Here is a 27,943-nt window from a genome sequence, read left to right as displayed (position 1 = left end):
CTGGGGGGAATACAAGGTAATCAGGTTGCCCCACGTGGGGCTCACAGTCCCCTGCTGCAGTGCCGGGCACCTCGGTTGGCACGGGCATTTGCAAACGCGAGGTGCCCCCCGGGCTCTTTGCAGGGCAGCAGGACCGGAGGGGAGCCGGGCCGGGGGAAGCGAGCCTGCAGGACCTGCTTCAGGGAAAACGGAGTCCCTTAATAACAATAATGATGATGATGATCATCATCAATCGTATTTACTGAGCGCTTACTATGTGCAGAGCACTGTACTAAGCGCTTGGGAAGTACAAGTTGGCAACATATAGAGACAGTCCCTACCCAACAGTGGGCTCACAGTCTAAAAGATAATGATGGCGTTTATTAAGCGCTTACTACATGCAAAGCACTGTTCTAAGCACTGGAGAGGTTACAAGGGGACCAGGTTGTCCCACGTGGGGCTCACAGTCTTAATCCCCATTTTACAGATGAGGTAACTGAGGCACAGAGAAGTGAAGTGCCCAGAGTCACACAGCTGACAATGGGCGGAGCCGGGATTTGAACCCATGACCTCTGACTCCAAAGCCGGGGCTCTTTCCACTGAGCCATGCTGCTTCTCTTTGTTAAGTGCTTACTATGTGCCAAGCACTGTTCTAAGCGCTGGGGGGAATACAAGGTAATCAGGTTGCCCCACGTGGGGCTCACAGTCCCCCGCTGCAGTGGAGGGCACCTCGGTTGGCACCGGGCATTTGCAAACGCGAGGTACCCCGGGGCTCTTTGCAGGTCAGCAGGACCGGAGGGGAGCCGGGCCAGGGAAAGCGAGCCTGCACGACCTGCTCCGGCGAAAACGGAGTCCCTTAATAACAATAATGATGATCATCATCATCATCAATCGTATTTATTGAGCGCTTACTATGTGCAGAGCACTGTACTAAGCGCTTGGGAAGTACAAATTGGCAACATGTAGAGACAGTCCCTACCCAACAGTGGGCTCACAGTCTAAAAGATGATGGCATTTATTAAGCGCTTACTACATGCAAAGCACTGTTCTAAGCACTGGAGAGGTTACAAGGGGACCAGGTTGTCCCACGTGGGGCTCACAGTCTTAATCCCCATTTTACAGATGAGGTGACTGAGGCACAGAGAAGTGAAGCGCCCAGAGTCACACAGCTGACAATGGGCGGAGCCGGGATTTGAACCCATGACCTCTGACTCCAAAGCCCGGGCTCTTTCCACTGAGCCACGCTGCTTCTCTTTGTTAAGTGCTTACTCTGTGCCAAGCACTGTTCTAAGCGCTGGGGGGAATACAAGGTAATCAGGTTGCCCCACGTGGGGCTCACAGTCCCCTGCTGCAGTGCCGGGCACCTCGGTTGGCACCGGGCATTTGCAAATGCGAGGTGCCCCCCGGGCTCTTTGCAGGGCAGCAGGACCGGAGGGGAGCCGGGCCAGGGAAAGCGAGCCTGCAGGACCTGCTCCAGCGAAAACGGAGTCCCTTAATAACAATAATGATGATGATCATCAGCATCAATCGTATTTATTGAGCGCTTACTATGTGCAGAGCACTGTACTAAGCGCTTGGGAAGTACAAGTTGGCAACATGTAGAGACAGTCCCTACCCAACAGTGGGCTCACAGTCTAAAAGATGATGGCATTTATTAAGCGCTTACTACATGCAAAGCACTGTTCTAAGCACTGGGGAGGTTGCAAGGGGACCAGGTTGTCCCACGTGGGGCTCACAGTCTTAATCCCCATTTTACAGATGAGGTAACTGAGGCACAGAGAAGTGAAGCGCCCAAAGTCACACAGCTGACAGTTGGTGGAGCCGGGATTTGAACCCATGACCTCTGACTCCAGAGCCCGGGCTCTTTCCACTGAGCCACGCTGCTTCTCTTTAAGTGCTTACTATGTGCCAAGCACTGTTCTAAGCGCTGGGGGGAATACAAGGTAATCAGGTTGCCCCACGTGGGGCTCACAGTCCCCCGCTGCAGTGGAGGGCACCTCGGTTGGCACCGGGCATTTGCAAATGCGAGGTGCCCCCCGGGCTCTTTGCAGGGCAGCAGGACCGGAGGGAAGGCTGGCCAAGGGGAAGCGAGCCTGCAGGACCGGCTCCACCTAAAACGGAGTCCCTTAATAATAATAATAATAATAATAATGATGATGATGGTACTTATTAAGTGCTTACTATGTGCCAAGCACTGTTCTAAGCGCTGGGGGGAATACAAGGTAATCAGGTTGTCCCACGTGGGGCCCACAGTCTTAACCCCCGTTTTACAGATGAAGTAATTGAGGCCCAGAGAAGTTAAGTGACTTGCTCAAAGTCACACAACAGACGAGTGGCGGAGTCTTTATTTCATTCATTCATTCAACTGTATTTATTGAGCGCTTACTGGGTGCAAGAGCACTGTACTAAGCGCTTGGGAAGTACAGTCTTTTAGACTGCGAGCCCACTGTTGGGTAGGGACTGTCTCTATATGTTGCCAACTTGTACTTCCCAAGTGCTTAGTACAGTGCTGTGCACACAGTAAGCGCTCAATAAATTTGATTGATTGATTGATTGATTGATTGATTACCTGACCTCTGACTCCCAAGCGCGGGCTCTTTTCACTGCACCACGCTGCCTCTGGAGTCATCAGAAGGCCGGGAAGGTGGAGGGGGATTGATCCAGGGCAGAGGGTCGCGGTCCCCATTCCTGATCCAATGCCGATATTACTTTGCAGTTTTTCTAAAGAACCGTGTTACTTTCCAAGCGCTTAGTCCAGTGCTCTTCACACAGTAAGCGCTCAATAAATACGATTGAATGAATGAATGAATGAACCCAGCTTATCTGGGTCGCCCCTCATCCGACTTGGTCAGGGGGGTTGGAACTTGGAAGTGACTCCCCCAGTTAGGGGCTCTTGTGCCTCCAAGGTTGGAGGTTTTTTTTCTCAGCTAAATCCTCAAAGTTGTTTTGTGCGTGGTTTTTTCCCCCCCAAGTCCCTTACGGTGAGAGCTTGTTGGTCGCATCAACTGCGGCGAGCTCAGTTTACCCAGGAGGTAGTTTTTTAAACCGCATTTGTTTCAGGATAACCGTTAAATCCCTTGGTACGACCCGCTGGACCAAGGCGATTTGTTCAGGTTTAAAGAGATCTGGGATCAGACTCGATAAAAAGGCCCTAGAGGGATTTTTTTTCTTTCATTTTTTTTTTGTGAATTTCTGGTACAGTTTGGAATTCAAGCCTTGAGTGTTGCAGTTTAGGATACGAAGATGTGGGGAACAGTTTTTAATTTCTCTTTATTAAGGGGCTTAATGGGTCCGTTTTAAAGAAATCTGAACTTTCCCTGATTCTGGAAATATTGTTAAAAATTAAATGCTCAAGGACAACCTTTTACTTTAAGTTCTGTTATTTAACAAGATTTTGGAGAAGGCAAATGTAGATTTTCAGAGGCTTCTTTATTCTGCCTTCTCATGTGTCCACATGGTACCTGGGGCCAATTGCTTGTACAAAACTGAACGGATAGTTTTAAGCATCAGTTTCCAGTAGGAACAAGATAAAAAGCCAGCATTATTTGATTTGTAGACCGCTTTTAGCAGGGGGAAGACTCACGGGTCAAAGATCACTGCCTCTGAAACAGACCATGATGTAGTAATTTTCTTGGAGACGAGCTTTTGGAATGGTAGTGATTTGGGTTTAAAGCAGCTTCTTTTTAGTTTTTAAACTCTTTCACGCGGACTTTAGCTAAATTAAAACAAATCATGATGTCAGTGCAAGGCAAAGCATTTTGACAAGCTGGTTGTGGGGCATTCCATCTAACTATACCCTAGGCCCCTTCATGATTGAAAGAAGCTTAAACCATTCTTGCTATCCCCCTGTGTGTTGTGCGCCTGCCATATGCTAAATGCATTGAACTTGATGGACAATGGCTTGTTTTCTCCCATTCTGTGAGGCCTTTCTCCGTAGAGTAGAAAATCCAACACGAAATTAAAATGTGTATATCTGTGATCATGTACTTGATGGTGAAAAGAAAAGTGGTCAGAGAGAGTAAATGCAAGTTCATCTGAGTTGGCCAAAATGAATAGAAAGGTTTCTTGTGTGCCTGGTGTACGCTGATCCTTTTTGTCTCTCTCAGCCATTCAATACCGCAAGCAAGGTCTGGGTTTGCGTAGTCTGTGGGCTACCTATTCCAAACAGTCAATCAAATCGTATTTAAAGCTGTTTCACCTGGAGCAGTTCTTAAATGATGATTTTGGCCATTTATGGTTGGCCATTGAAAACAAACAAATAACTATGACAAATTTTCTAAGTTTCATCAGTTCTCTGTGGCTTAGTACAGTGCTCTGCACACAGTAAGCGCTCAATAAATATGATTGATGATATGCTTTATCTTGGCATCAAAGGAGTGTGCACTCAGGAGCAAGAAGAAATGAAGGGGTGAAGTCACTGCACTGCCCTAAACTGTGACGTCACTATGGCTCAGAGGGAACAAGGGTGGGGCTGAGGAAACCAGGCTGTCTGAACCATCTTGGTGGATCTAACTTGGGCTGTTGCTATTAAATGAATGGGACTGCCTTTCCACAAGTTGAGCTGTGTTGCAAGATATTTTTCAAAGATTTGTCAGGTAAAAATACATTTTAATTGCATAGCAAAGTCTTTTGTAAAGTAGAAATTTTTAGGGGGGGGGGAAACCATTTCAAGAGAGTCCCGTAAGAGGAAAGGGAGGATTCGCTATAATTTTTCAGGAATACATTGGTCTTCATTAATTTATTACTTCTAAAAAAACAAAACAGAAAATGCATCCGTTTGGTCAGGCGGCTGTTTGAATAGAAATGCCATCTTCTAATTTTCCTTTCGGTGTGCAAGAAAATACCCTTTCTACTATCGTCTTTAAAATACTAATGCTAAGATTAGTGCTCTTTTTTTATATGTCTGTGATTATGGGCAAAGGTAACATCTCTTTGAGCAGGGATGTTCTTTCAGTTTCTGAAATAAGTTAGGGTGTACCAGTAGATACCTTCAGATGATGAGTGTAAAGCACCGAGGGATTGACCAGATTCGACAAAGCATTTGCTGGAATGGGAGAGAATCAGGTTCACAAATACATTTTGGTGCATACCGTTCTGTAGCCTCAAGCTGCTTTTGCATGTCATTGTGAGGAGAATGAAGTTTTCATTTTCATGAACTAATACTTTTCTCACTAAGCTTTGGAACTTTGGAGTGTTGCAATTTCCCTGTATTTTTAGACATTTGATTTCTCAATTTCTTGTGGTGGTTATATAAACATATATGCGTAACTGTGAAAATATGCTTGGAACTGTGAGGATCTGAGTTTCTGAGGATTAAAATTGGCTTTCTCTCTGCTTCTCTGTGTTCGTTTTCCCTCTCTCTTGCTGTCCCTGAATATGTAAATATATCTACTACAGATGTTTCAGAAGCACCAGGAAATATAAATAAGGAAGAATAAGAGGCATGAGCAAGAAATTAGATATAGACAATTGCAAATCTATTGGTTGAAATTCTTTTGTGCCACATTTTTGGCTTGTATGATGATTAAGCTAAATTGCACACTGACAAATTTTTGTTGCTTAAAATATAAGGTTCTGTTAGCATTAAATCACTAGTTCTTTTGTATTTTGTTCTGTGGAGGAAAAGTTGACAGCTTAATTTCCAGAGTACAAGCAATTTAGTTGTAGTCTAGTATTCATTCCTCCACAGGGGGTAAAAAGGAAGAGAAAAACCCCCCAACACAACAAGGGTGATAGATTTAGAAAGCCCAGGGCCACCTTCAGTGCGTTTCCTTCAAATCAAATGCTTGAAAAGATCCAATTATGGAGTCATTGTTAGTGGGATCACATAACTTTTTCAGAAATCTGTGATCTTGATGATGATGTCTAATTCCGTCAACTGTGAATGAGGCAAATTCTCTAGGATGTGGTACATGGAAGAAGGAAGCAGTTTAGATATTAACATATTAGCCATGGTTGGTTGATCTGCCTTTCTCCTTCCTTTGCCAACCCTAATTGGCTTCAGTTTGGGCATCACTGTGGATAAATTGTCTGGAGGGAGGAGAGGAAAAAAAGGAATGGCTAAGAAAAGTCAGTGATCCCCTTGGGTGACAGTACTGACTCTATATAAACAATTACAAATACTCAAGTTAATTTGTTATGTAGGAAATCATACCTTAAGGTTTTACTTTGATATTTAATTTACTGTTTAAGTACGTTGCTTCTCTTGAAATTTCAGTCTTTAAATGTGATTCAAAATAGGTATTGTGAACATGTCTTAGCAGTTATCTTGGGAGAGCTGTAGGGAAAATCAAGTTGGATTTATCTCAACTTGTATTGAGGATTTTTCATCCTGATAGAATGTTAAACTGCTCGAAGGCAGTCTTTTAATCCCAAAGGCAACTCAAAATTGGACTTTCTTCAGATAATGGCATTTATTGAGCGCCCACTTTGTGCAAGGCATTGTACTAGGCATTTGGGATACACAGATGCCTTCCTCGATGCCAAGAGGCCTTCCCCAATTAAGCCCTTTTTTCCCTGGCTCCCTCTCCCTTCCGCGTCATCTGTGCACTTGGTTCTGTGTCCTTTGCTTTTCTCCAGACCCAAAGCCCCACAGCACTTATGTACCTATCTTTAAATTATACATTATAAATTATTCATATTCTTGTCTTCCCCTCTAGACTGTAAACTTGTTATGGGTAGTGAACATGTCTGCCAACTCAGTTGTACCATCCTCTCCCAAGCGCCTACACATAATAAGCCCTCAATAAATGCCATCAATGATGATGATGATACAGAATAAGGAAGTCACTCATCACCTGCACGTAAAGAATTTACATTCTAACGGGGGAGACAAACAAAAAAATTTAGAACTCTAGCAGCCAATATAAATAAAGTGATCAAATATTACCCGTAGAAATAGGTAGCTTAGAAACTGTCAGATGAGAACAAAGAGGTATTGTAAAGGTTCCGAGATAAAGTACCCCTGCAACCCAATGATTCCTTGAATAAGTATCCAATACTCAGGAACTAGAAAGTTTTTTTAACTTTAATTGTTAATAATTGTAACAAAAATAAAAATGATTCTAGTATTTTTTAAGCATTCATCACATGCCAGGTAGATAGGAGGTAATCAGGTCAGAATCCCTTTCCCACATAGGGCTTTTAGAGAAAATGAACAGTGTTGGTGTATCCCTCATCAGTTAAAAGCAGCATGGCTAAGTGGAAAGAGCAGGGGCTTTGGAGTCAGTGGTCATGGGTTCAAATCCACTCCGCCAGTTGTCAGCTGTGTGACTTTGGGCAAGTCACTTAACTTCTCTGTGCCTCAGTTACCTCATCTGTAAAATGGGGATTGACTGTGAGCCCCCCGTGGGACAGCTTGATCACCTTGTATCCCCCCAGCGCTTAGAACAGTGCTTTGCACAAAGTAAGTGCTTAATAAATGCCATCATCATTATTAATATTATTCAGGTTTTTTATGTCATTATTAACCGGTTGTCTTTATTGAGTACTTAGTGTTTGCAGAGTGCTATACGAAGTGCTTGGGAAAGCAACAGAGTTGATTGATTCTATCCTTGCCCACAAGGAGCTTACAGCCTATAGATAGAGACAGACATTAAAATGGATTATGGAGAGGGGAATTGTAGAGTATAAGAATATTTACATAAGTACTGTGGGGCTAGGGTGAGTATCAAATGCTTAAGGGGGACACAGCCAAGTGCATAGCTGATGCAGAGGGGAGGGCAGATAAAGGAAATAAAGGACGCCTAGCTTGCGGAGACCTCTTGGAAGAGATGTGATTTTAGGAAGGTTTTGAAGATGGGGAGAGTGGCTGGTTTTCAGCTATGAAGGGTGTGGAAGTTCCAGGCCCAGGGGAAAATGTGGGCAATGGGTGGGTGCTGGGTTAGATGAGCTTGAAGTACAGAGAGTTTTTTGGTGTTGGAGGAGGTCAGTGAAGTTAGGTAGGAGGGAGAGAACGGATTGAGTGTTTTAAAGCCAATGGTGAGATGTTTGTGTGTGATGCCGATTTGGATGGGCAACCATTGGAGGTTTCTAAGGAGTGTTTGTGTGTGTGTGTATGTTTGTTTTGTTGGGGGTGAGGATAGGGACTGAACAATCAGTTTTGTTCTCTGTCTCCCCCTTCTAAACTGTGAGCCCATTGCTCGGTAGGGACCGTCTCCATATGTTGCCACTTGTACTCCCCAAGTGCTTAGTACAGTGTTCTGTACACAGTAAGTGCTCAATAAATACGACTGAATGAATGAATGACTGAGGCAGGACTTTAGAACCATCATTATCCAACCTCCCAACCCGTGGTTTTTGCCCTTTAAACCACAGAATGAATGAATGAATGAATCAATCGTATTTATTGAGCGCTTACTGTGTGCAGAGCACTGTACTAAGCACTTGGGAAGTACAAGTTGGCAACATATAGAGACAGTCCCTACCCAACAGTGGGCTCACAGTCTAGAAGGGGGAGACAGAGAACAAAACCAAACATATTAACAAAATAAAATAAATAGAATAGATATGTACAAGTAAAATAAATAAATAAATAGAGTAATAAATATGTACAAACATAAATATATACAGGTGCTGTGGGGAAGGGAAGGAGGTAAGATCAGGGGATGGAGAGGGGGACTAGGGGGAGAAGAAGGAGGGGGCTCAGTCTGGGAAGGCCTCCTGGAGGAGGGGAGCTCTCAGTAGGGCCTTGAAGGGATTCCCTCACAGGTTTCACAGGAAAGTCACACTATACGTGTAGGCCTTTCACAGTCCACTAGGTTTTTCATTCATGCTTGACTCGAGGAATATAGACAATGTATTAGATAGAAAACCTGCAGTGTGGCCTAGTAGAGAGAGCACTGACCTAGAAAGTCAGAGGACTTGGGTCAGTGTCCCAGATCCACCACTCAATGCTGCCGCTGTCATTATTGTATTTAAGCTCTTGGGACCGTCTCTGTATGTTGCCAACTTGTACTTCTCTAGCACTTGGTACAGTGCTTTGCACACAGTAAGCACTCAGTAAATACGATTGAATGAATATCAAGCACCGTTCCAAGTGCTGGGTTAGGTATAAGTTGATCAGGTTGGACACAGTCCCTGTTCCATATGGGATTCATAGTCTTAATCCCCATTTTACAGAAACAGTACGGCCTCGTGGAGAGAGCTTGGGACCTGCTAGTCAGCTGGGTTCTGATCCTGGCTTTGCCACTTACTTTCATTCGTTCATTCTATCGTATTTATTGAGCACTGACTGTGTGCAGAGCACTGTACTAAGCGCTTGGGAAGTACGAATCTGCAACATATAGAGACGGTCCCTACCCAACAGTGGGCTCACAGTCTAGAAGGGGGACTTGCTGTGTGACCTTGGGCAAGTCACTTAACTTCCCTGTGCCTCAGTTCCCTCAGATGCAGAATGGGGAGTCACTATCTGTTCTCCCTCCTACTTGTACTGTGAGCCTCATATGGGACCTGATTATCATATATCTAGCCCAGTGCATAATACAGTATCCTAACTGAAAATCATTCTGTCTTCTCCATTTGATTGTAAAGCGGCATGTCTCAGTGGAAAGAGTATGGGGTTGGGAGTCAGAGGTCATGGGTTCAAATCCTGCCTCCACCAGTTGTCAGCTGTGTGACCTTGGGTAAGACACTTAGCTTCTCTGTGCCTGTTACCTCATTTGTAAAATGGGGATTAAGACTGAGCCCCATGTGGGACAACCTGATCACCTTGTATCCTCCCCAGCGCTTAGAACAGTGTGTTGCACATAGTAAGCACTTAACATAGCCATCATTATTAATATCCTCAAGGGTGGGAATCGAGTCTCTTTCTTCATCATCGTCATTCATCTTGTTGCATTCAACATGCTCTAAGTGAAGGGCTCCACTTAGTAGCAGCAGTAGTAACAGTGCAATAGGAAATCATGTCTTTTTCCAGACAGCAAGTTGACGTTGTTAGGGTGGGTGGCATAATGTCCCAGGCTTAACGGAGTGGAGAATGTGGGCGAGATGAAGTCCTTGTCCTGGGGCCATGCCAGGCTCACTGTTTTTTGGCCAACTGGCCCAGGGGATATTTTTAATGGCCTTGTCTGGGGTCTGGAGTAGACCTACTAGTCGGTGACACCAGTCTGGGTAGTTGAGACCCTGCCAAAAAGTAAAAAGAAAAAAATTTCCCGGCCCTGCTCATTTTGAAGCAGAAAACATATTTTTACATTTATTTTTTAAGGACTGCTTGAGAGTAGATTTAAAAGAACCCTCTTTTATAGCTTTACTGTACCAGAGCCTTGCACCTCCTGGCAATTTTTCATTCTCTTCCCTCCCTCCCTCCCCTCAGTGTTTCTGCTGATTCCAGTAAAGGTGAAATGTTTAAGAACAACTAATTGTAGTTGATGTTGAACTGAGAAAAAGTTTGTTAGCTCAAGGATACGTTTAAGCAAAGGGTCTTGCCGGCGGGAGGCTGTGAAAGGGATGGGTGATGGATGGTTTGTGAGGGAGAGGATTCTTAACTAGGATCTAGTGTCAACTGTTGAGAAATTTCCCAAGGAACTGATAGAAATGGGTCACAGAAAAGTAGACTGGATGGGAGCTCAAAAATACTTTAATCAGTCAATCAGTGGTATTTGAGTGCTTCCTCTGTGTGTGTGTGCAGAATACTGTATTAAGTGCTTGGAAGAGAAGAGTACAGTAGTAGACATCCGCTTTTAATCTAGAAGGGGAGTAAGACATTAAATTACAGATAGGGAAATGGCACAGTATAGATATGTAATAATAATAAGCACTTACTGTGTTTCAGGCACTGTACTAAGTGCTGTGGTGGATACAAGCTAATCAAATTGGACACAGTCCCTGTCCCACCTGGGGCTCACGGTCTCAATCCCCATTTCACAGATGAGGTAACTGAGGCCCAGAGAAGTGAAGTGACTTGTCTAAGGTCACACAGCAGACAGTTGGCAGGGCTGGGATAAGAACCCAGGGCCATCTGACTCCTAGGCCTATGGTGTAGCCACTATGCCATGCTGCTTGGGCATGCTTAAGAGATTCATAGGTGATGCAGAGGGGAGGGAGAATAGGGTAGGGAAGGATCCTTGGAGATCTGATTTTAGGAGGGCTTTTAAGGTGGGGAGAGTGGTGTTTTTTTTAGCTATGAAGGGGGATGGAGTTTCAGGTCAGAGGGAAGACATAGCAGCATGGTGTAGTGGATAGAGCATGAGCCTGGGAGTTGGAAGGATCTGAGTTCTAATTCTGGCTCTGCCACTTGTCTGCTGTGTGACCATGGGCAAGCCACTTTACTTCTCTGGGCCTCAGTTACCTCATGTGTCAAATGGGGATTAAGACTGGGAGCCCCATGTGGGACAAGGATTGTGTCCAACCGGATTAGCTTGTATCTACCCCAGCACTTATATCGGCCTGGCACATAATAAGCGCTTAACAAATACCACAATTATTATTAAGGGTCTCCCTTCAGCACTGCAGGACAGAGAGGCTTACAGGAGCCTTCTAAGCTGGACTGGGCTCATTGGGCCCCAAGCCATCCTGACCTCTGAGCTCAAAGGGGACAGTCATGAACCAAGGGGGCAGTGGAGACTAATGGCCAATATTTTATATGCCGTTGAAGAAGGAGTTTTCAAAAAGATAATCAAAAAGGTCACTTTTAAGGTAACTTTATGATAGGTGAGAAGCAGCTTGGTCTAGTGAATAGAGCCTGGGTCTGGGAATCAGAAGGACCTGAGTTCTGATCCCAGCTCATCACTTGTATGCTGTGTGACCTTCTCTGTGCCTCAGTTACTTCATCTGTAAATGGGGGTTAATACTCTAAGCCCTATGTGGAACAGACTGTATCTAACTTGATTACCTTGTACCCCAGCACTTAGTACAGTGCCTGCCACATAGTGCTTAACATGCCATTAAAAAATAGGTGGAGGGGCCTCTAGGGTTAGTAGTGGAGACTTTACCTACTAAGCACCCTATACTATTCAGTGATTCATTCAGTTGTATTTATTGAACTCTTACCATGTACAATGCACTGTACTAAGCATTTGGGAGAGTACAAATTAGCAATAAACAGACACATTCCCTGCCTACACCGAACTTATGGCTCTTACTGGTGCTGAATCTAGAGATTGGAAAGTCTTGAAACTCTCCATCATCATTAACAGTTTTTGTTTTTTGGCGGGGGGGAGAAAAAAAAGCTTTTAAATGGTAGCTTTATGCCTGGCCCTGTAGAAGCAAGTTAAACAGTCACGGTCCCTGGCTCCTTATGAGTTCACTGTCTAAAACCATCTAGCCATGCTGCTCATGGTTTTCACTAGGTTCTCATTGTAGAATAGTGTTTCTTTAGCAAAGCTATATTAGCTAGTGTAAGAGGAATTCGAGCTTTGAATTGGATTTTGTAGGACCATTATAGGATGGAGTGAATTTTTTTTTCCCTCCCTGCAAACTAGCACATAACCCACTTTAACACTTTCCCAGACAACACCATCTGGGCTGTTATTTTCATTCAACATCAGTTTAAAAGCAATTTAAGGTGAATAGGTTTTTATGTTTGTTTTCCTCTTGTGCAGAATGAGTGCTTCGTTGTCTTTTGGATTGAGGCTGTGGATAATAGCAACACACGACTTTCACTCTTTTCTTGTTCCCTAAACTCCTCCTTATTTGTGCAGAAAAGCCAAGCCTAGTAGACATTTCATTCTAAGCTCTTCAAGTAGGTGTGGAGTAAATAACAGTAAGCTTGTGATTAGGTTGGGGCTCATTAAAGGAAAATGAATGATTTCTATTTTTTATTTTTAGGATTGCTTTTGAAAATTATCCTGAAGTATAAAGCTGATTATTTGCATAAACTATGGTCTGCCTGAACAGAATCATTTGAAACTTCCTCACTTTGGTTGAACAAATGGTAAATAAATTAAGTCGGTTTCTGACCATTTTGGTTCTATTTCTCTGCTGAAAATTGAATTCATGCTTCTCTAAACTGTGAGCTCGTGGACAGGGCACTATAACAACAGTATTCTGTTATAGTGTACTTTCCCAAGAGCTTAGTACAGTGCTCTGCACACAGTATGTGCTCAGTAAATACAATTGATTGTATTTACTCTCCATGCCACTCCAAACCCTTTGATTCTTCTTAATATTGACATACTAAGCAACCAAAAAGATCCTCTCAGACCATGTAAGGAGGAGTTTGAGGACAAAGAAATACTGTCACTTCGTGTCATCAGACCAGATGAATAAAAGAAATAATCAAAAGACCTATGCCAGATTGCCAAATCTATTATCAAGGTGGTTTATAATTTTCTCAACTGAGCTATATCTTCAGACCATGCCTTTACATTTTTCAGACATCTAGGAAAATATCCTAGTTTTGGTTGATCTTTGCAACCAGTTAAAAAGTTGGAGATTGAGGCTGCAGAGGACTTGTCTAAAATGGTAGATGTTATTAGACCAAGTTGTTCCTCAACCAGAGAATGAAACTTATTTTGCCTTTGTTGCAATTGTCATAATAAGTGATACATCAACATTATTTGGGCAGAAGGGGGTGAATATACATTTTTCTGCAAATATGAACCGTTTTTCCTTGTTTATGAACTCCTGGTTTGTTTGGCTTTATTGGGGTCAAGTGGATGGCATTTTCATATATCATTTGAGTCTGCTTCTAGGTTAAATAAAGGGAACTGGACCCTATGGCGGTCAATCAGTAGTCTATATTGAGCATCTGCTCTGGGAAGAGTATTGTATTACAAGCTTGTAGGTGTTAGTGCACCTTATCCATACCTATAATTTAGTGGAGTTGGGTAGGGACTGTCTCTGTATGTTGCCAACTTGTACTTCCCAAGCGCTTAGTACAGTGCTCTGCACACAGTAAGCGCTCAATAAATACGATTGTTGATGGTGATGATGATGGAGGAGATAAACACTAAAATAAATTACAGTTGGAGGAAGCAAAAAGGTATAAACAGATCAGTAACAATAATAATTATGGTATTTGTTAAGTGCTAGGTGCCAAGCACTGTTCTAGGTGCTGGGGTAGATACAAGGTAATTAGGTTGTCCCACGTGGGGCTCACAGTCTTATGCCCATTTTACAGGTGAGGTAATTAAGGCACAGAGAAGTTAAGTGACTTGCCCAAAGTCACACAGCTGACAAGTGGCGGAGCCAGGATTAGAACCTTCGACCTCTGACTTCCAGTCCGTGCTCCTTCCGCTAAGCCATGCTGCTTCCCTAAGCAATCAGTGATGATGATGATGATGTTAAGTGCTTACTATTGCCAGGCACTGTGCTAAACGCTAGGGTAGATATGAGATTAACAGGTTGGATGCAGTCTGTTTCCCTCCTGGGGCTCACAATCTTCATCCCCATTTTAAAGATGAAGTAACGGAGGCATAGAGAAGTGAAGAGACTTGTCCAAGGTCACACAGCAGACAAGTGGCAGAGCCGGGATTTGAACCCATGACCTATCCACGATCACATACTGTGTGCAGAATAATGTGCTAAGTATTTGGGAGAGTACAGTAGGGTAGGTAGATGTGATCCATGCTGTCATATGTACATAAAGGTAATGGTGGAGAGGATTCAAATGATGTGGGAGTGCTGAAGTGGCAGTTTCATCGTTGTGTCCCTTTTTCCCCAGTAAGAGCTGTTTTGGTGATATTTGAGAGCTTACTTTGTGCAGAGCACTTTTTAAGACACATAATTATCCCATCCTTGGGGTGATCCCACTGTGCCTCTCTGGAGAAGGATAAGGATATACAGGATATACACCTGTATATATGTATATATGTTTGTACATATTTGTTACTCTGTTTATTTTACTTGCACATATCTATTCTATTTATTTTATTTTGTTAGTATGTTTGGTTTTGTTCTCTGTCTCCCCCTTTTAGACTGTGAGCCCACTGTTGGGTAGGGACTGTCTCTCTATGTTGCCAACTTGTACTTCCCAAGCACTTAGTACAGTGCTCTGCACACAGTAAGTGCTCAATAAATACGATCGATGATGATGATAAGGGGAGTAAAGTCAGACTGTAGTCCGGGACCCACGTTGTCCAAACTGACCACTTGAAACCCTACTTTTCAGTATGGCTCATTCATGCCCGTGGATGGAAACGGTAGAACAAAATTCAGAGCAATAAATGCCGTTTAGGGTAATGTCCGGCAGCACGTCTGAGGCGGAGGCTTGTTAACACTGGTGGGGAGTAGAGTGGGTGAATTTAAAGGGTTGAGGAAGGAGACCAAAGATGTAATGACCCTCCTAAAGCAGCATGGCATAGTGAATAGAGTATGGTCGTGGGAGTCTGAAAGACCTGGGTTCTAATTTCAGCCCCGCCACTTGTCTGCTGTGTGGCCTAGGGCAAGTCACTTCACTTCTTTGTGCCTTGGTTACCTTGTCTTTCATTCATTTGGTTGTATTTATTGAGTGCTTACTTTGTGCAGAGCACTGTACTAAGCGCTTGGGAGAGTATAATAAAACACAAATGGACAACGTTCCCTGACCACAATGAGTATGATGGACATTATTTTCTTTCTTTTTGGTATTTAAGTGCTTACCATGTGCCAGGCACTATAATGATAATAATAATAATGATGGCATTTATTAAGCGCTTACTATGTGCAAAGCACTGTTCTAAGCGCTGAGGAGGTTACAAGGTGATCAGGTTGTCCCACAGGGGGCTCAGTCTCCATCCCCATTTTTACAGATGAGGTAACTGAGGCCCGGAGAAGTGAAGTGACTTGCCCAAAGTCACACAGCTGACAATTGGCGGAGCCGGGATTTGAACCCATGACCTCTGACTCCAAAGCCCGAGCTCTTTTCCACTGAGCCACGCTGCTTCTCTATACTATAATACTATATATACTATAATAATAATGATAATAATAATGGTATTGTTAAGCGCTTACTGTGTGCTAAGCACTTAGTACAGTGCTCTGCACACAGTAAATGCTCAATAAATACGATTGAATGAATGAATGAATGTGTAAAGCACTGTTCTGAGTGCTGAAGCATTTAGTACAGTGCTCTGCACACAGTAAGTGCTCAATAAATACGATTGAATGAATGTGTAAAGCACTGTTCTGAGTGTTGAGGGGGATACAAGGTGATCAGGTTGTCCCGCGTGGGGTTCACAGACTTTATCCCAATTTTACAGATGAGGGAACTGAGGCACAGAGAAGTTAAGTGACTTGCTCAAAGTCACACAGCTGACAAGCGGCGGAACCGGGATTAGAACCCACGAACCCTATACTAGAACCTTGTAATAAGCACTGGGGTAAATGCAGGGTAAAGGGTTTGGACACAGTTGATGTCCCTCATGGGGCTCAGTCTTAAACACCATTTGACAGATGAGGCAACTGAGACACAGAGAATTGAAGTGACTTGCCCAAGGTCACACAGCAGGTACGTGGTGGAACCGGGATTAGAACCCAGGTCTCTCTGACTCCCAGACATGCTCTATCCACGCTGCTTCCCTATTATTAATGAAATAAATTGTTGCAGTATAAAAGATTGAATTAAACAAATAGCTTCAACCCTCATTTGTTACCTTCATCTACAACTTCAGATGTTCTGATTCAACAATGGTAATGGCGTCTTCTGTAATCCCCTTTACTTTATGTCTTGACTGAGGACCTGAGCTTGATTTAGTTTATAAACTGTGATTGGGAATATTTAAGCATCTTTTTTTAAGGAGATGAGAGGGCTATGGAACAACCACACATACACTATTTTGCAGTCCCTGCAATCTTTTGACTAATTTCTTTTTAAACATCTTCCTACTGTATATACAATTTTTGTACATTTTTGCCAATTTCTCATTGTGGTATATAGTGTCAGGCCCTAACATAAAAGCAGCTATACCAATACTAATTTTATTGCTTTCAGTCTTTTTTTTTAATAACAGAGAGTTATAAAAAGTGTGTGAATGGGAATGTCAATATTTGTTGCAAAATGCAGAAATGCAGCCAAAGCTTATTATCCACTGTTTTGACTGCTTTTATTTTTTGCTGATCTTGAGAATTACATGGTAGAATTTTGCTTTGTCATAGTGCTTTATTAAATTTTTTTTAAATGCAGTGCTCCTATTTGACTGGCAGTCTAAGAACAGGGAAAACTTCATTTTCCAACCTTTATTGGTCGGCTTAATTGATTACTGACAATACCTAAAAAAGCATTCAAGGTGAGGCTGACTCTTCCTTGGGGAGAAGAGAAGTGATTGCAATGACCCCCAAAATACCATTGAGCAATGACCCCAAAAATACCACTGAGGAATGTTCATTCATTCCTTCAATCATATTTATTGAGCACTTAGTGTGTGCAGAGCACCTGTACTAAGTGCTTGGGCTCAGTGGAAAGAGCCCGGGCTTTGGAGTCAGAGTTTATGGGTTCGAATCCCCGCTCCGCCAATTGTCAGCTGTGTGACTTTGGGCAAGTCACTTCACTTCTCTGTGCCTCAGTTACCTCATCTGTAAAATGGGGATTAAGATTGTGAGCCCCCTGTGGGACAACCTGATCACCTTGTAACCTCCCCAGCGCTTAGAACAGTGCTGTGCACATAGTAAGCGCTTAATAAACGCTATTATTATTATTATTATTATTACAACAAGAAACAGACACATTCCCTACCCTCAATGAGCTTACAGTCTCTCTTGCAAGACGATGCAGCGTGGCTCAGTGGAAAGAGCACGGGCTCTGGAGTCAGAGGTCATGGGTTCAAATCCCAGCTCTGCCAATTATCAGCTGTGTGACTTTTGGCAAGTCACTTAACTTCTCTGGGCCTTAGTTACTTCATCTGTGAAATGGGGATTAAAGACCGTGAGCCTCCCGTGGGACAACCTTGATCACCTTGTAACCTCCCCAGCGCTTAGAACGGTGCTTTGCACATAGTAAGCGCTTAGTAAATGCCATCATTATTATTATTATTACAGCTTCAAGGAGAGGTGTTGTCAGAATAGTCCGTCTCCCCCCAAACATCTCCCCTTCCAAAAGTTCTCGCGGTTGGGGAGGAGCTATCTCCCTTACCTCCGCTTACCTCCCTTCCCCCCTTCAAAGCCCTACTGAGAGCTCACCTCCTCCAGGAGGCCTCCCCAGACTGAGCACCCCCTTTCCTCTGCTCCTCCTCCCCATCTCCCCGACTCCCTCCCCCCGCTCTACCCCCTTCCCTGCCCCGCAGCACTGGTGTTTATTTGTCCATACTTATTATTCTATTTATTTTATTAAGGATGTTAGAGAGCTATAATTCTGTTAATCTATTTTGATGCTGTTGATGCCTGTCTACTTGTTCTGTTGTCTGTCTCCCCCTTCTAGACTGTGAGCCCGCTGTTGGGTAGGGACCGTCTCTATATGTTGCCAACTTGGACTTCCCAAGCGCTTAGTACAGTGCTCTGCACACAGTAAGTGCTCAATAAATACGATTGAATGAATGAATGAGTGGTCCGGAATATGCCAGCGGTGGTGGGTATAGCAGAAGAACATATTTTTCTCTCCTGGGCAGCCAATTCTGCGCTCAGAAGTATTCTGGGCAGGGCGGTTTGAGACAGGCTGGAGGCTGAGGGGGACGGGAGCAGGACTCAAGGCTCAGAAATGATTGGCCTTCTTCCCCCCCTCACTGTGCACATTCCACTCATCCTGGACTCAATGTTTTTTCAGCCTGGGAAAAGCCATCTCTCAAAGCCCCCCCCTGCTCCCATTGCTCCCGGGTTCTCAGCTGGAATGGGCCCACAAGACTCTCCCAGAGCATCTCTGCTTTTTTCGGGAGTGGATCATCATCAATCGTATTTATTGAGCGCTTACTGTGTGCAGAGCACTGTACTAAGTGCTTGGGAAGTACAGATGGAGGGGCAGGGTCGATTGCCCACCTGGGTGAGGAGAATCGAGCTCAATTAAAACAGCATTTCCCTTCACTACACTTCGGTCAGTTCCCTTAGAATGTGGGATCTCACTGCAAGTTTTGGACAGAATTCAGCGGCACAGTGAGGGAACGTTCTTCCGACAATTCATTTCTGCCTGGATTCACTCATTCATTCAGTCGTACTTATTGAGCGCTTACTGTGTACAGAGCACTGTGCTAAGCACTTGGGAAGTACAAGTTGGCAACATATAGAGACGGTCCCTACCTGGATGTTACATGAGGAGTGAGGACTAGTGGAAAGAGCAGATAGGGAGTCTGGAGACTTGGGCTTTTTTCTGTTGTTTTTTTGTTAAGCGCTTACTGTGTGCTGGATACTGTACTAAGCGCTGGAGTAGATACAAGGTAATCAGGATGGACATAGTTCATGCCCCACATGGGGCTCACAGTCTTTATCCCCATTATACAGATGAGATAACTGAGGCTCGGAGAAGTTGAGTGACTTACCCAAGGTCACACAGCAGACAAGTGGCGGACCTGGGATTAGATTCCAGGTCATTCATTCATTCGATCGTATTTATTGAGCGTTTACTGTGAGCAGAGCACTGTACTAAGCCCTTGGAAAGTACAATTTGGCAAAAAATAGAGAGAATCCCTACCCAATAGTGAACTCACAGTCTAGAGGGGAGAGACAGACAACAAAACAAAACAAGTAGACAGGCATCAATAGCATCAATATAAACAAATAGAATTATAGATTTGTCCACATCATTAATAAATAGAATAGTAAATATGTACATTTAAACACAAGTGCTGTGGGGCAGGAGAGGAGTAGAGCAGAGGGAGGGAGTCGGAACGATGGGGAGAGGAGGAGGAGCGGAGGAAAAGGGGGCTCATTCTGGGAAGGCCTCCTGGAGGAGATGAGCTTTCAGTAGGGCTTTGAAGGGGGGAAGTGTGCTAGTTTGGCAGAGTCCTAAGCCCGTGCTCTACCCACTAGGCAACACTGCTTCTCCTTGTACTTCTCACAAGGGCCAAGGGATCGGAGCCCATCCACAGCCCTTAAATGAATCCTGCCCCCATCACTTTTCCTCCAAGTAATCAGAGTCAATAAAGAACTTATTGTCCTGGGCCTGGAATGTGCATTTGCTGAATGCGGAATACTCTACTAAGCGCTTGGGAGAGTATGATACAGTTGGTAGACATGACTCTTGCACTCCCAGGATCTTATAGTGGGAATTTACTAATTTATTGTGCCCCAGTCTCCTCATTTGTTGTGGGAATAATTTAACTGTTCATTCATTCAGTCGTATTTATTGAGCGCTTACTGTGTGCAGAGCACTATACTAAGCGCATGGGAAGTACAAGTTGGCAACATATAGAGACGGTCCCTACCCAACAGTGGGCTCACAGTCTAGAAGGGGGGAGACAGACAACAAAACATATTAACAAAATAAAATAAATAGAATAGTAAATATGTACAGGTAAAATAGAGTAACTGTTCTTCCTTTAACTTTAAATTGTGAGCCCCATGTGAGATAGGAATTGTATAGACCTGATTATGTTGTATTACCCCAGTGCTTAGTACAGTGCTTCACATATAATTTGCACTTAACAAATTCCACAGTTATTGTTATTATTCATTTATTCAATTGTATTTATATTGAGCACTTACCAGGTGCAGGGCACTGTAGTAAGGGCTTGGGAAAATAAACAGACACATTCCCTGCCCAAAATGAGCTTACAATCTAGAGGGAAGAAAGAAGAATTCTGCTGTGTGACCTTGGGCAAGTCACTTTACTTCTCTGTATCTCAGTTGCCTTATTTTTTTGGAAGCAAGTTTTGTCAGCATGCAGCATTTTCCTTAATACAAGGCTCATGAAGGAACGGAAACCCCACATTCTAGGTGAACTGACTACACCGGAAATTTTCTCTTGACGGCGTAGAAAATCTCTTTAAATGAGTCATTCGACTTAGAAAGTCTAATGAAACTAGCGAGGAAAATGTTTGTGTTCTATCCTTCCTACTTCCGTTCTCTTGACAACCAAGAACATCATTGTTTTGTGCATCTGTTGTTTGATTCTCTTTAGAGAGTGGATGCGTCAATAGTGTGTTATTCAGTTGTGTTCTAAGTGTTATGTAGGTTTTCTCATCAATCTCTGCTCTGCCACTTGTCTGCTGTGTGACCTTTGGCAAGTAACTTCTCTATGCCTCAGTTACCTCATCTGTAAAATGGGGATTAAGGCTGTGAGCCCCTTATGGGACGTGGATTGTGTCCAACCAGATTAGCTTGTGTCTTCCCCAATGCATAGATATTAAATACATAGTAAGTGCTTAAATACTATAAAAAAGTCTCATAAAATCCCCCCCCCCAAAACAGCAATGCACTAGGCAGTACCAATAAGATTAAGCCCTGCCATTTTTTTTAAATTCACAAAACTTTGTTGGAACATTCAATCAACTTAACTTTCAATTTCACTTAATCCATGATGCCAAGTGGATCTAGGCTTCATACTTTTACATTCTTGCTCTACATGATTGGATTTTCCAGTCCATTCTCTGAGCAGTGCTAGTACAGATGCAGGTGCTGAAGCATAAATCATGAATAGTCATCTGGGTTCAGCTCTGTCGATCCGAAAGCAGAATTGAACATCCGAGAAGAATGTCAAGGAGAGGAAAAATAGCACCTGACTCTGCCTACCAAAGAAAATATACAGGTTGACTTCTGATGTAAACTTTAGGGCCTCCTAGAAACTAGATTTATTGAGGGTATTTAGAATCTTGACTGGAAACAAAGCTGTGAGTGTGTAAATATGAAGAAGATGCTTGCCAGCTGTTTGTCATGCGTATTTGAATTTTGATGTGGTAAATGGGAAAATTCTTAAAATATCCTTGGATATGATTGTAGGAATTTTTAAAATAGTTTTTGTTAAGCGCTTATTAAGTGCCAAGCACTCTAAAAATGCTGGGGTAGATACAAGTTAATCAGATGGGACACAGTCCCTGCCCCATATAGGACTCACAGTCCTAATCCCCATTTTACAGATGAGGTAACTGAGGCACAGGGAATAATAATAATAATAATGACGGCATTTATTAAGTGCTTACTATGTGCAAAGCACTGTTCTAACTGCTGGGGAAGTTACAAGGTGAACAGGTTGTCCCATGTGGGGCTCACAGTCTTAATCCCCATTTGACAGATGAGGTAACTCAGTCACAGAGAAGTTAAGTGACTTGCCCAAAGTCACACAGCTGACAATTGGCGGAACTGGGATTTGAACCCGTGACGTCTGACTCCAAAGCCTGCGCTCTTTCCACTGAGCCACGCTGCTTTTCTGAAGTGAAGTGAGTTGCCCCAGGATCACATGGCAGACAGTGACGGAGCTGGGATTAGAACGCAGATCCTTCTGACGTCCATTCCCATGTTGTATCCCCTAGGTAGAGCATAGTACATCTGACATATTTTCTGAAGACTTAAAAAAGAAGAAAGCTGGGCAGCAAAGCCGATACTACTACTACTATGTACCAAGCACTGAGGTAGATGCAAGGTAATCAGGCTGAACACACTCCCTGACCCATAGTGGGGCCATAGTCTTAAAACCCATAATACAGATTAGGGAGGCATTGAGAAGTTAAGTCTGTGTGCCAAGGTCACACAGCAGGCATGTAGTGGAGCCAGGATTAGAACCTAGGACCTCTGATTCCCAGGCCCCATGGTCTTCCCACTAAGCCATGCTGAAGGCATGAGTAAGGCAGAGTAAAGCGATAAGGCAGAGTAATTGCAACAGGGTATGGAGAGGGGAAAGTGAATGTGTCAGAGATGATGGCTAATTACTCGCTTAACCTCTTCAAGCCACAGCTCCTCATCTGTAAAGTGAGCTAAGATTGAGTTTTGAGAGTGGTATTGGGTCAAGAGCTATACCTGATTTGATAAACCTGTAGCTATCCCAGCGCTTAGTATATAATTGCACTTGATTAAGTGCCAATTAAAAAAAATCCTTCCTCGCTGATTTTTATTTCAGAACATGGACATTTTGCCTCTTTCCCAGTGTTACACAGGCAGACAAACATGTTGATTCCCATGCAGATTCGCCAGTATATTTTGTTCATGGAGACTTCCAGACTATTCTAGGTATCCGAACCCTTAAGGATGTATTTTTAATGTTACCATTGTTGGTCTTTTTCCAGAACCCAGTACCTAAGGATTCAGTTCCTTCCGGTACACTTTTTTCTCTTCTCAGCCCTATAATTTTATTGTCAAAATTCCCTGTGGGGTGGCACCTGACACACAAACCAGCTTCCTTGCCTCACAAACAAATGGTCTGCTGATTCATCAGACAAAAACAAGTTCAATCTGATCTCAATATAAGTATTTCACCCTGTTTTTTTTGGATGCTTTTTTGTTCTGGGGTACAGGTATCTCCCTCCTGTGTGGCCTTTGCACTATGAGCCTCTTTAAGCAATTGATAGTCACCCCACCCTCAGCCTCACATCACTTATGTACATATCCTTATACTCTTCCCCTAACCCTATACATAATTTATTTTGTCTACCTCTGCATCTGGACTGTGAACTCCTCGTAGGCAGCGAACTTGTCCATCCATTCTGCTGTATTGTTCTCTCCTAAGAGCTTAGTATACTGCTCAGAACACAGTGAGGGCTCAATGAATACCACTGATTGGTATTTTAATGTTCTTATATTCCAGTGATATCTTGAATGTGTAGAGCACTTTTATATTCTCCAAAGAAACTTTCATATCAGTCACCTTTTATCATCATAACATCCCTGCCCATTAGAGAGAAACAACGAGGTCTGTAGAAAAACCATGTGTCTAGGAGTCAGAGGACTTGCTTTCTAATCCCTCATCTACCACTTCTCCGATTTGGGACCTTGGGCAAGTCACTTAATTTATCTGTGCCTCCTCCCTCTTACTTAGACTGTGAGCCTCATGTGCAGCCTCTGTCTTATATTCACCCCAGTGCTTAGTACAATGCCTGGCACATAGTAAACTCTTAACAAGGACCAGTGGGGGAAAAAAAAACCCAGATCTTGCTCCCATCATCTTTCTATTTGAATTTCCTGAAGATCCAATCATCTCTCTCCCCTCCCTTAGTCAAAAAAAGCAAAACCTTTTTTATTTATTGCCTGACTTGGACCCATTCAACTATGCTGTTCGTAAGTATTTAATGTACCTTGGATTGTAAGCTCTCTGGGGACAGAGGCCGTCTGTGTTCTTAATTCTGTGTCAGGTTGCCATGACTAATTTTGCTCAAGGCTTAGCAAAGCCCTATGGAACCAGTTGAGGCACTTAGCCTAGAACTACTGGATTATTGGAACAGCTTCCCGGTCTCCAGCTATGGGTACCAACTTCTGCTACTCCATTCTTCACAGGGCGGGAAGGTGTCAGAAAGAAGAATGTGTGGAGTGACTTAGCTAATGGGTGAAATTGTTCTAGGTCAGGGTCAGAATTGGTGCATCCTCTTACCTTTCCTGTGACATTGATATTTGGGATACCCACATGATGCAAGGCGGGGGGGGATATTGGGGATCCAGCACCCAGGTCTATACAATAGTCCCCATTATTTTTCAGATCTGAGGTGGGGAATTGCTCTCTAATTTGTAGCAGATTTGGTTGGTTGAAGATATTTCAAAGGAAGTAAAGTCTGGGGTAAAGAAGGACAAAAAAGATGTGTTCTTTGTTTTTGAGGGTGACTTCCACTGATGGTAAAATCCTATCTGTGTGTGTATGTGGGTTTGACTGACAAGGCAATACTGTATTCCACATTGATCATGCCCTGCTCCCCTGTCGTGTATTCCCCCAGTTAAACAATCAGTCAATCCATTGTATTTATTGAGGGCTTACGGTGTGCAGAGCACTGTACTGAGTGCTTGGGAGAGTACAGTTTAGCAGATTTGGTGGATACATTCTGTGCCCTCAATGAGTCTATAGTCTAGAGGGGGAGATAGGCAGTAATATAAATAAGTAAATCATATGGGGCACATGGGGCCCAGGTGTTTTCTATACTGTTTTGTGTCTTTTAGCCCTGATATAGAAAAGCTACTCTGGTTGTATGTGAACTTAATAGGAATCCGCAGATGAATGGTAGTAAAATTTATTCCCTCATGGAGTATAAAATAATAATTTTGGTATTTTTTAAGCATTGCTGTGCACCATACTAAGCAGTGAGGTAGATGTTAGGTAATCAGGTTGTACACAGTCTCTATACCTCATGGGGCTCATTGTCTAAGCAGGAAGAAGAGTAGGTATTTCGTCCCCATTTTACAGATGAGGAAATGGAGGCCCAGTGACTTGCCCAAGATCACACAAGCAAGTGGTGGAGCCGGAATTAGAACTCAGCTCCTCTAACTCTCAGACCCGTGCTCTTTCCACTAGGCCAAACCCAGCCCTTTCCTTCTAGGCTATAAGCTTGTTATGGGCAGGGGATGTTTCTGCTAATTCTGTTGTATTGTTCTCTCCCAAGCGCTTAGTACAGTGCTCTGCACATAGTAAGCCCTCAATAAATGCAGTTGATTGAGGAGAGCAGGGAAAGAGTTGGAGGGCTTAACACCTTGGATTTTCTGTTTTTTAAAAAATTATAGCAGCAAGGTGCCCATCTAGTTTGGATGGCAACCAGCAGGTGATAATCCTGTTACAAGATGGTGTGTCAGGAGCAGTATGGCTTTGTGGAAGGAGTTCAGTCCTTCGAATCTGGTTCTGCCAGTTGCCTGCCGTGGGACCTTGGGCAAGTCACTTAATAATAATAATAATGATGGCGTTTGTTAAGCGCTTACTATGTGCAAAGCACTGTTCTAAGCGCTGGGGAGGTAACAGGGTGATCAGGTTGTCCCACAGGGGGCTCACAGTCTTAATTCCCATTTTACAGATGAGGTAACTGGGGCACAGAGAAGTTAAGTGACTTGCCCAAAGTCTCACAGCTGACAATTGGCGGAGCCGGAATTTGAACCCATGACCTCCGACTCCAAAGCCCGTGCTCTTTCCACTGAGCCACTTAACTTCCCTGTGCCTCAGTTTCCTCATCTGTAAAATCATTATTATTAATCATATTTATTGAGTGCTTACTGTGTGCAAAGTGCTTGGGAGAGTACAGTATAGCATCAGACACATTCAAAATGGGGATTAAATAACCATTTTCTCTTCCACCCTCTTAGGTTGTGAGCCCCATGTGGGGCAGGAACTGTGTTTAGTCTGACTGTATTGTATCTACCTTAGTGGGTAGTGCAATGCTTGTTGTTGCCTTATGCTGTTAAGTCGCGTGCAACCCATAGCGACGCCATAGACACATCTCTCGTAGAATGCCCCAGTTCCATCTGCAGTCGTTCTGGTAGCCTATCCATAGAGTTTACTTGGTAAAAATAAGGAAGTGGTGCATCATTGTTTTTTAAAAAATTATAGCAGCAAGGTGCTTAACTCCTTCTTCCGTGCCGTGAATGAGTCTCTGCCATGGACTCTCTCCCATGTTGCTGCTGCCCAGCACAGGTGAGTTTTGACTTGTAGCAGATGGCCTTCCACTCGCTAGCCACTGCCCAAGCTAGGAAGGGAATACGTCTGCCTCTGCTTGACTCTCCCTCCCGTAGTTGTGACTGGTAGACTACTGGAAACTCTCCAGTTGTGACCCTGAGAGGGAAGTACAGTGCTTAGCACATTGTAATTGCTTAGCAAATACTATTATTATTTTTATTATTGCTACCACTTCAAGTTTGGCATGACATTTTTTTCATTTGGATCTTTTTGCTCATCACCTGCATAATTTTTACCTTGCCCTCGGGTGAAATGGACTGGACATCTTAATTAGTTTGCCTGGCTAACGTTAGTCTTTATACTGGTCTTTTAGACTGTGAGCCCACTGTTGGGTAGGGACTGTCTCTATATGTTGCCAACTTGTACTTCCCAAGCGCTTAGTACAGAGCTCTGCACACAGTAAGCGCTCAATAAATACGATTGATGATGATGATGATGGTCTGAAATTTCATTTGTATGTAGCCTTTTTTGTTTTGAAATGTGCTGCAGTTTGCCTGATACCGCCTGAGCGGGGCCCAAGGGAGCGCGAGGTGCAATGGCGTCGTTGGGGGCAAGGAGGGGAGGGCTGCTTAGGGGCCCTGTTGGGGCAGGGATATATGTGTATATATGTATATATGTTTGTATGTATTTATTACTCTATTTTATTTGTACATATTCTATTTATTTTATTTTGTTAATATGTTTTGTTTTGTTGTCTGTCTCCCCCTTCTAGACTGTGAGCCCACTGTTGGGTAGGGACCGTCTCTATATGTTGCCAACTTGTACTTTCCAAGTGCTTAGTACAGTGCTCTACACACAGTAAGCGCTCAGTAAATGCGATTGAATGAATGAATGGTCATACACACCAGTAGAATCAGTAACAATTATTTAAAAAACTGTATAAGTAACTATGAATGAGTGGACCTATTATATAATAATAAAAGAATAATCGGATCATAAACCCATGAAACTGTCTTACAAGTTAAGTGGGGGAAATATAGGGAATCCTACTGGGAGGCTAAATATAACTATTTCATCATGATGCCACTTAGTGGTTTAGGCAGCTGATACATATGGGCCTCATCTCACTGTTGAATTGGTCTCTGCTTTCAGGAGTGTGGCGATTAAGCCACAGTTATAGTAAGAGTAATTGTGGTATTTTTTACATGCTTCGTATATGCCAAGCATTCTGCTAAGCACTAGGGTAGATACAGCTTGACATAAGAAGCATACAGAAGTAGCATGGTGTAGCTGATAAAATATGGCCGTGGGAATCAGAAGGTCATGGCTTCTAATCCTGGCTCTGCCACTTGTCTGCTGTGTGATCTTGGACAAGTCACTTTACTTCTCTGTGCCTCAGTTTCCTCATCTGTAAAACAGGGATTGAGACTGTCAGTCCCACATGGGACAGGGACCATGTCCAACTCAATTTGCTTGTGTCCACCCCAGCGCTTAGTGCAGTGCCTGGCATATAGTAAGCATTTAACAAATACCATCATTTTGGATGAAGCTTGATGGTACTGGAGAGCCCCATTCCCTCCCCCCCCCACCCTACCTCCTTCCCCTCCCCACAGCACGTGTGTATATGTTTGTACAGATTTGTTACTGTTTTACTTGTACATATTTGCTGTTCTA

At 43.5% G+C, this 27,943-nt stretch overlaps 1 protein-coding gene across 5 annotated transcripts in view; it reads left to right on the top strand.

Annotated features, from left to right (window-relative positions):
* The window catches only part of EPB41L3 (erythrocyte membrane protein band 4.1 like 3), a 208,919-nt gene that overhangs the window by 5,615 nt on the left and 175,361 nt on the right, over positions 1 to 27,943 (top strand). For 3 of the 5 annotated variants that reach the window (XM_038747548.1, XM_038747547.1, XM_038747546.1), the window contains exon 1: positions 4,494 to 4,574. The exons of 1 other annotated variant lie outside the window; for it this stretch is intronic. In XM_038747548.1, coding sequence (XP_038603476.1) covers positions 4,511 to 4,574 — 64 coding nt within the window. In that variant the 5' untranslated portion in view covers positions 4,494 to 4,510. Of the gene's footprint in view, positions 1 to 4,493; positions 4,575 to 27,943 lie in introns of those variants that run through there. One more of the 5 variants, XM_038747549.1, reaches the window with a different exon arrangement.

Source organism: Tachyglossus aculeatus, chromosome 5 (assembly GCF_015852505.1).
Source record: "Tachyglossus aculeatus isolate mTacAcu1 chromosome 5, mTacAcu1.pri, whole genome shotgun sequence".
NCBI lineage: Eukaryota > Metazoa > Chordata > Mammalia > Monotremata > Tachyglossidae > Tachyglossus > Tachyglossus aculeatus.
This window is presented reverse-complemented; position numbering and strand designations above follow the sequence as displayed.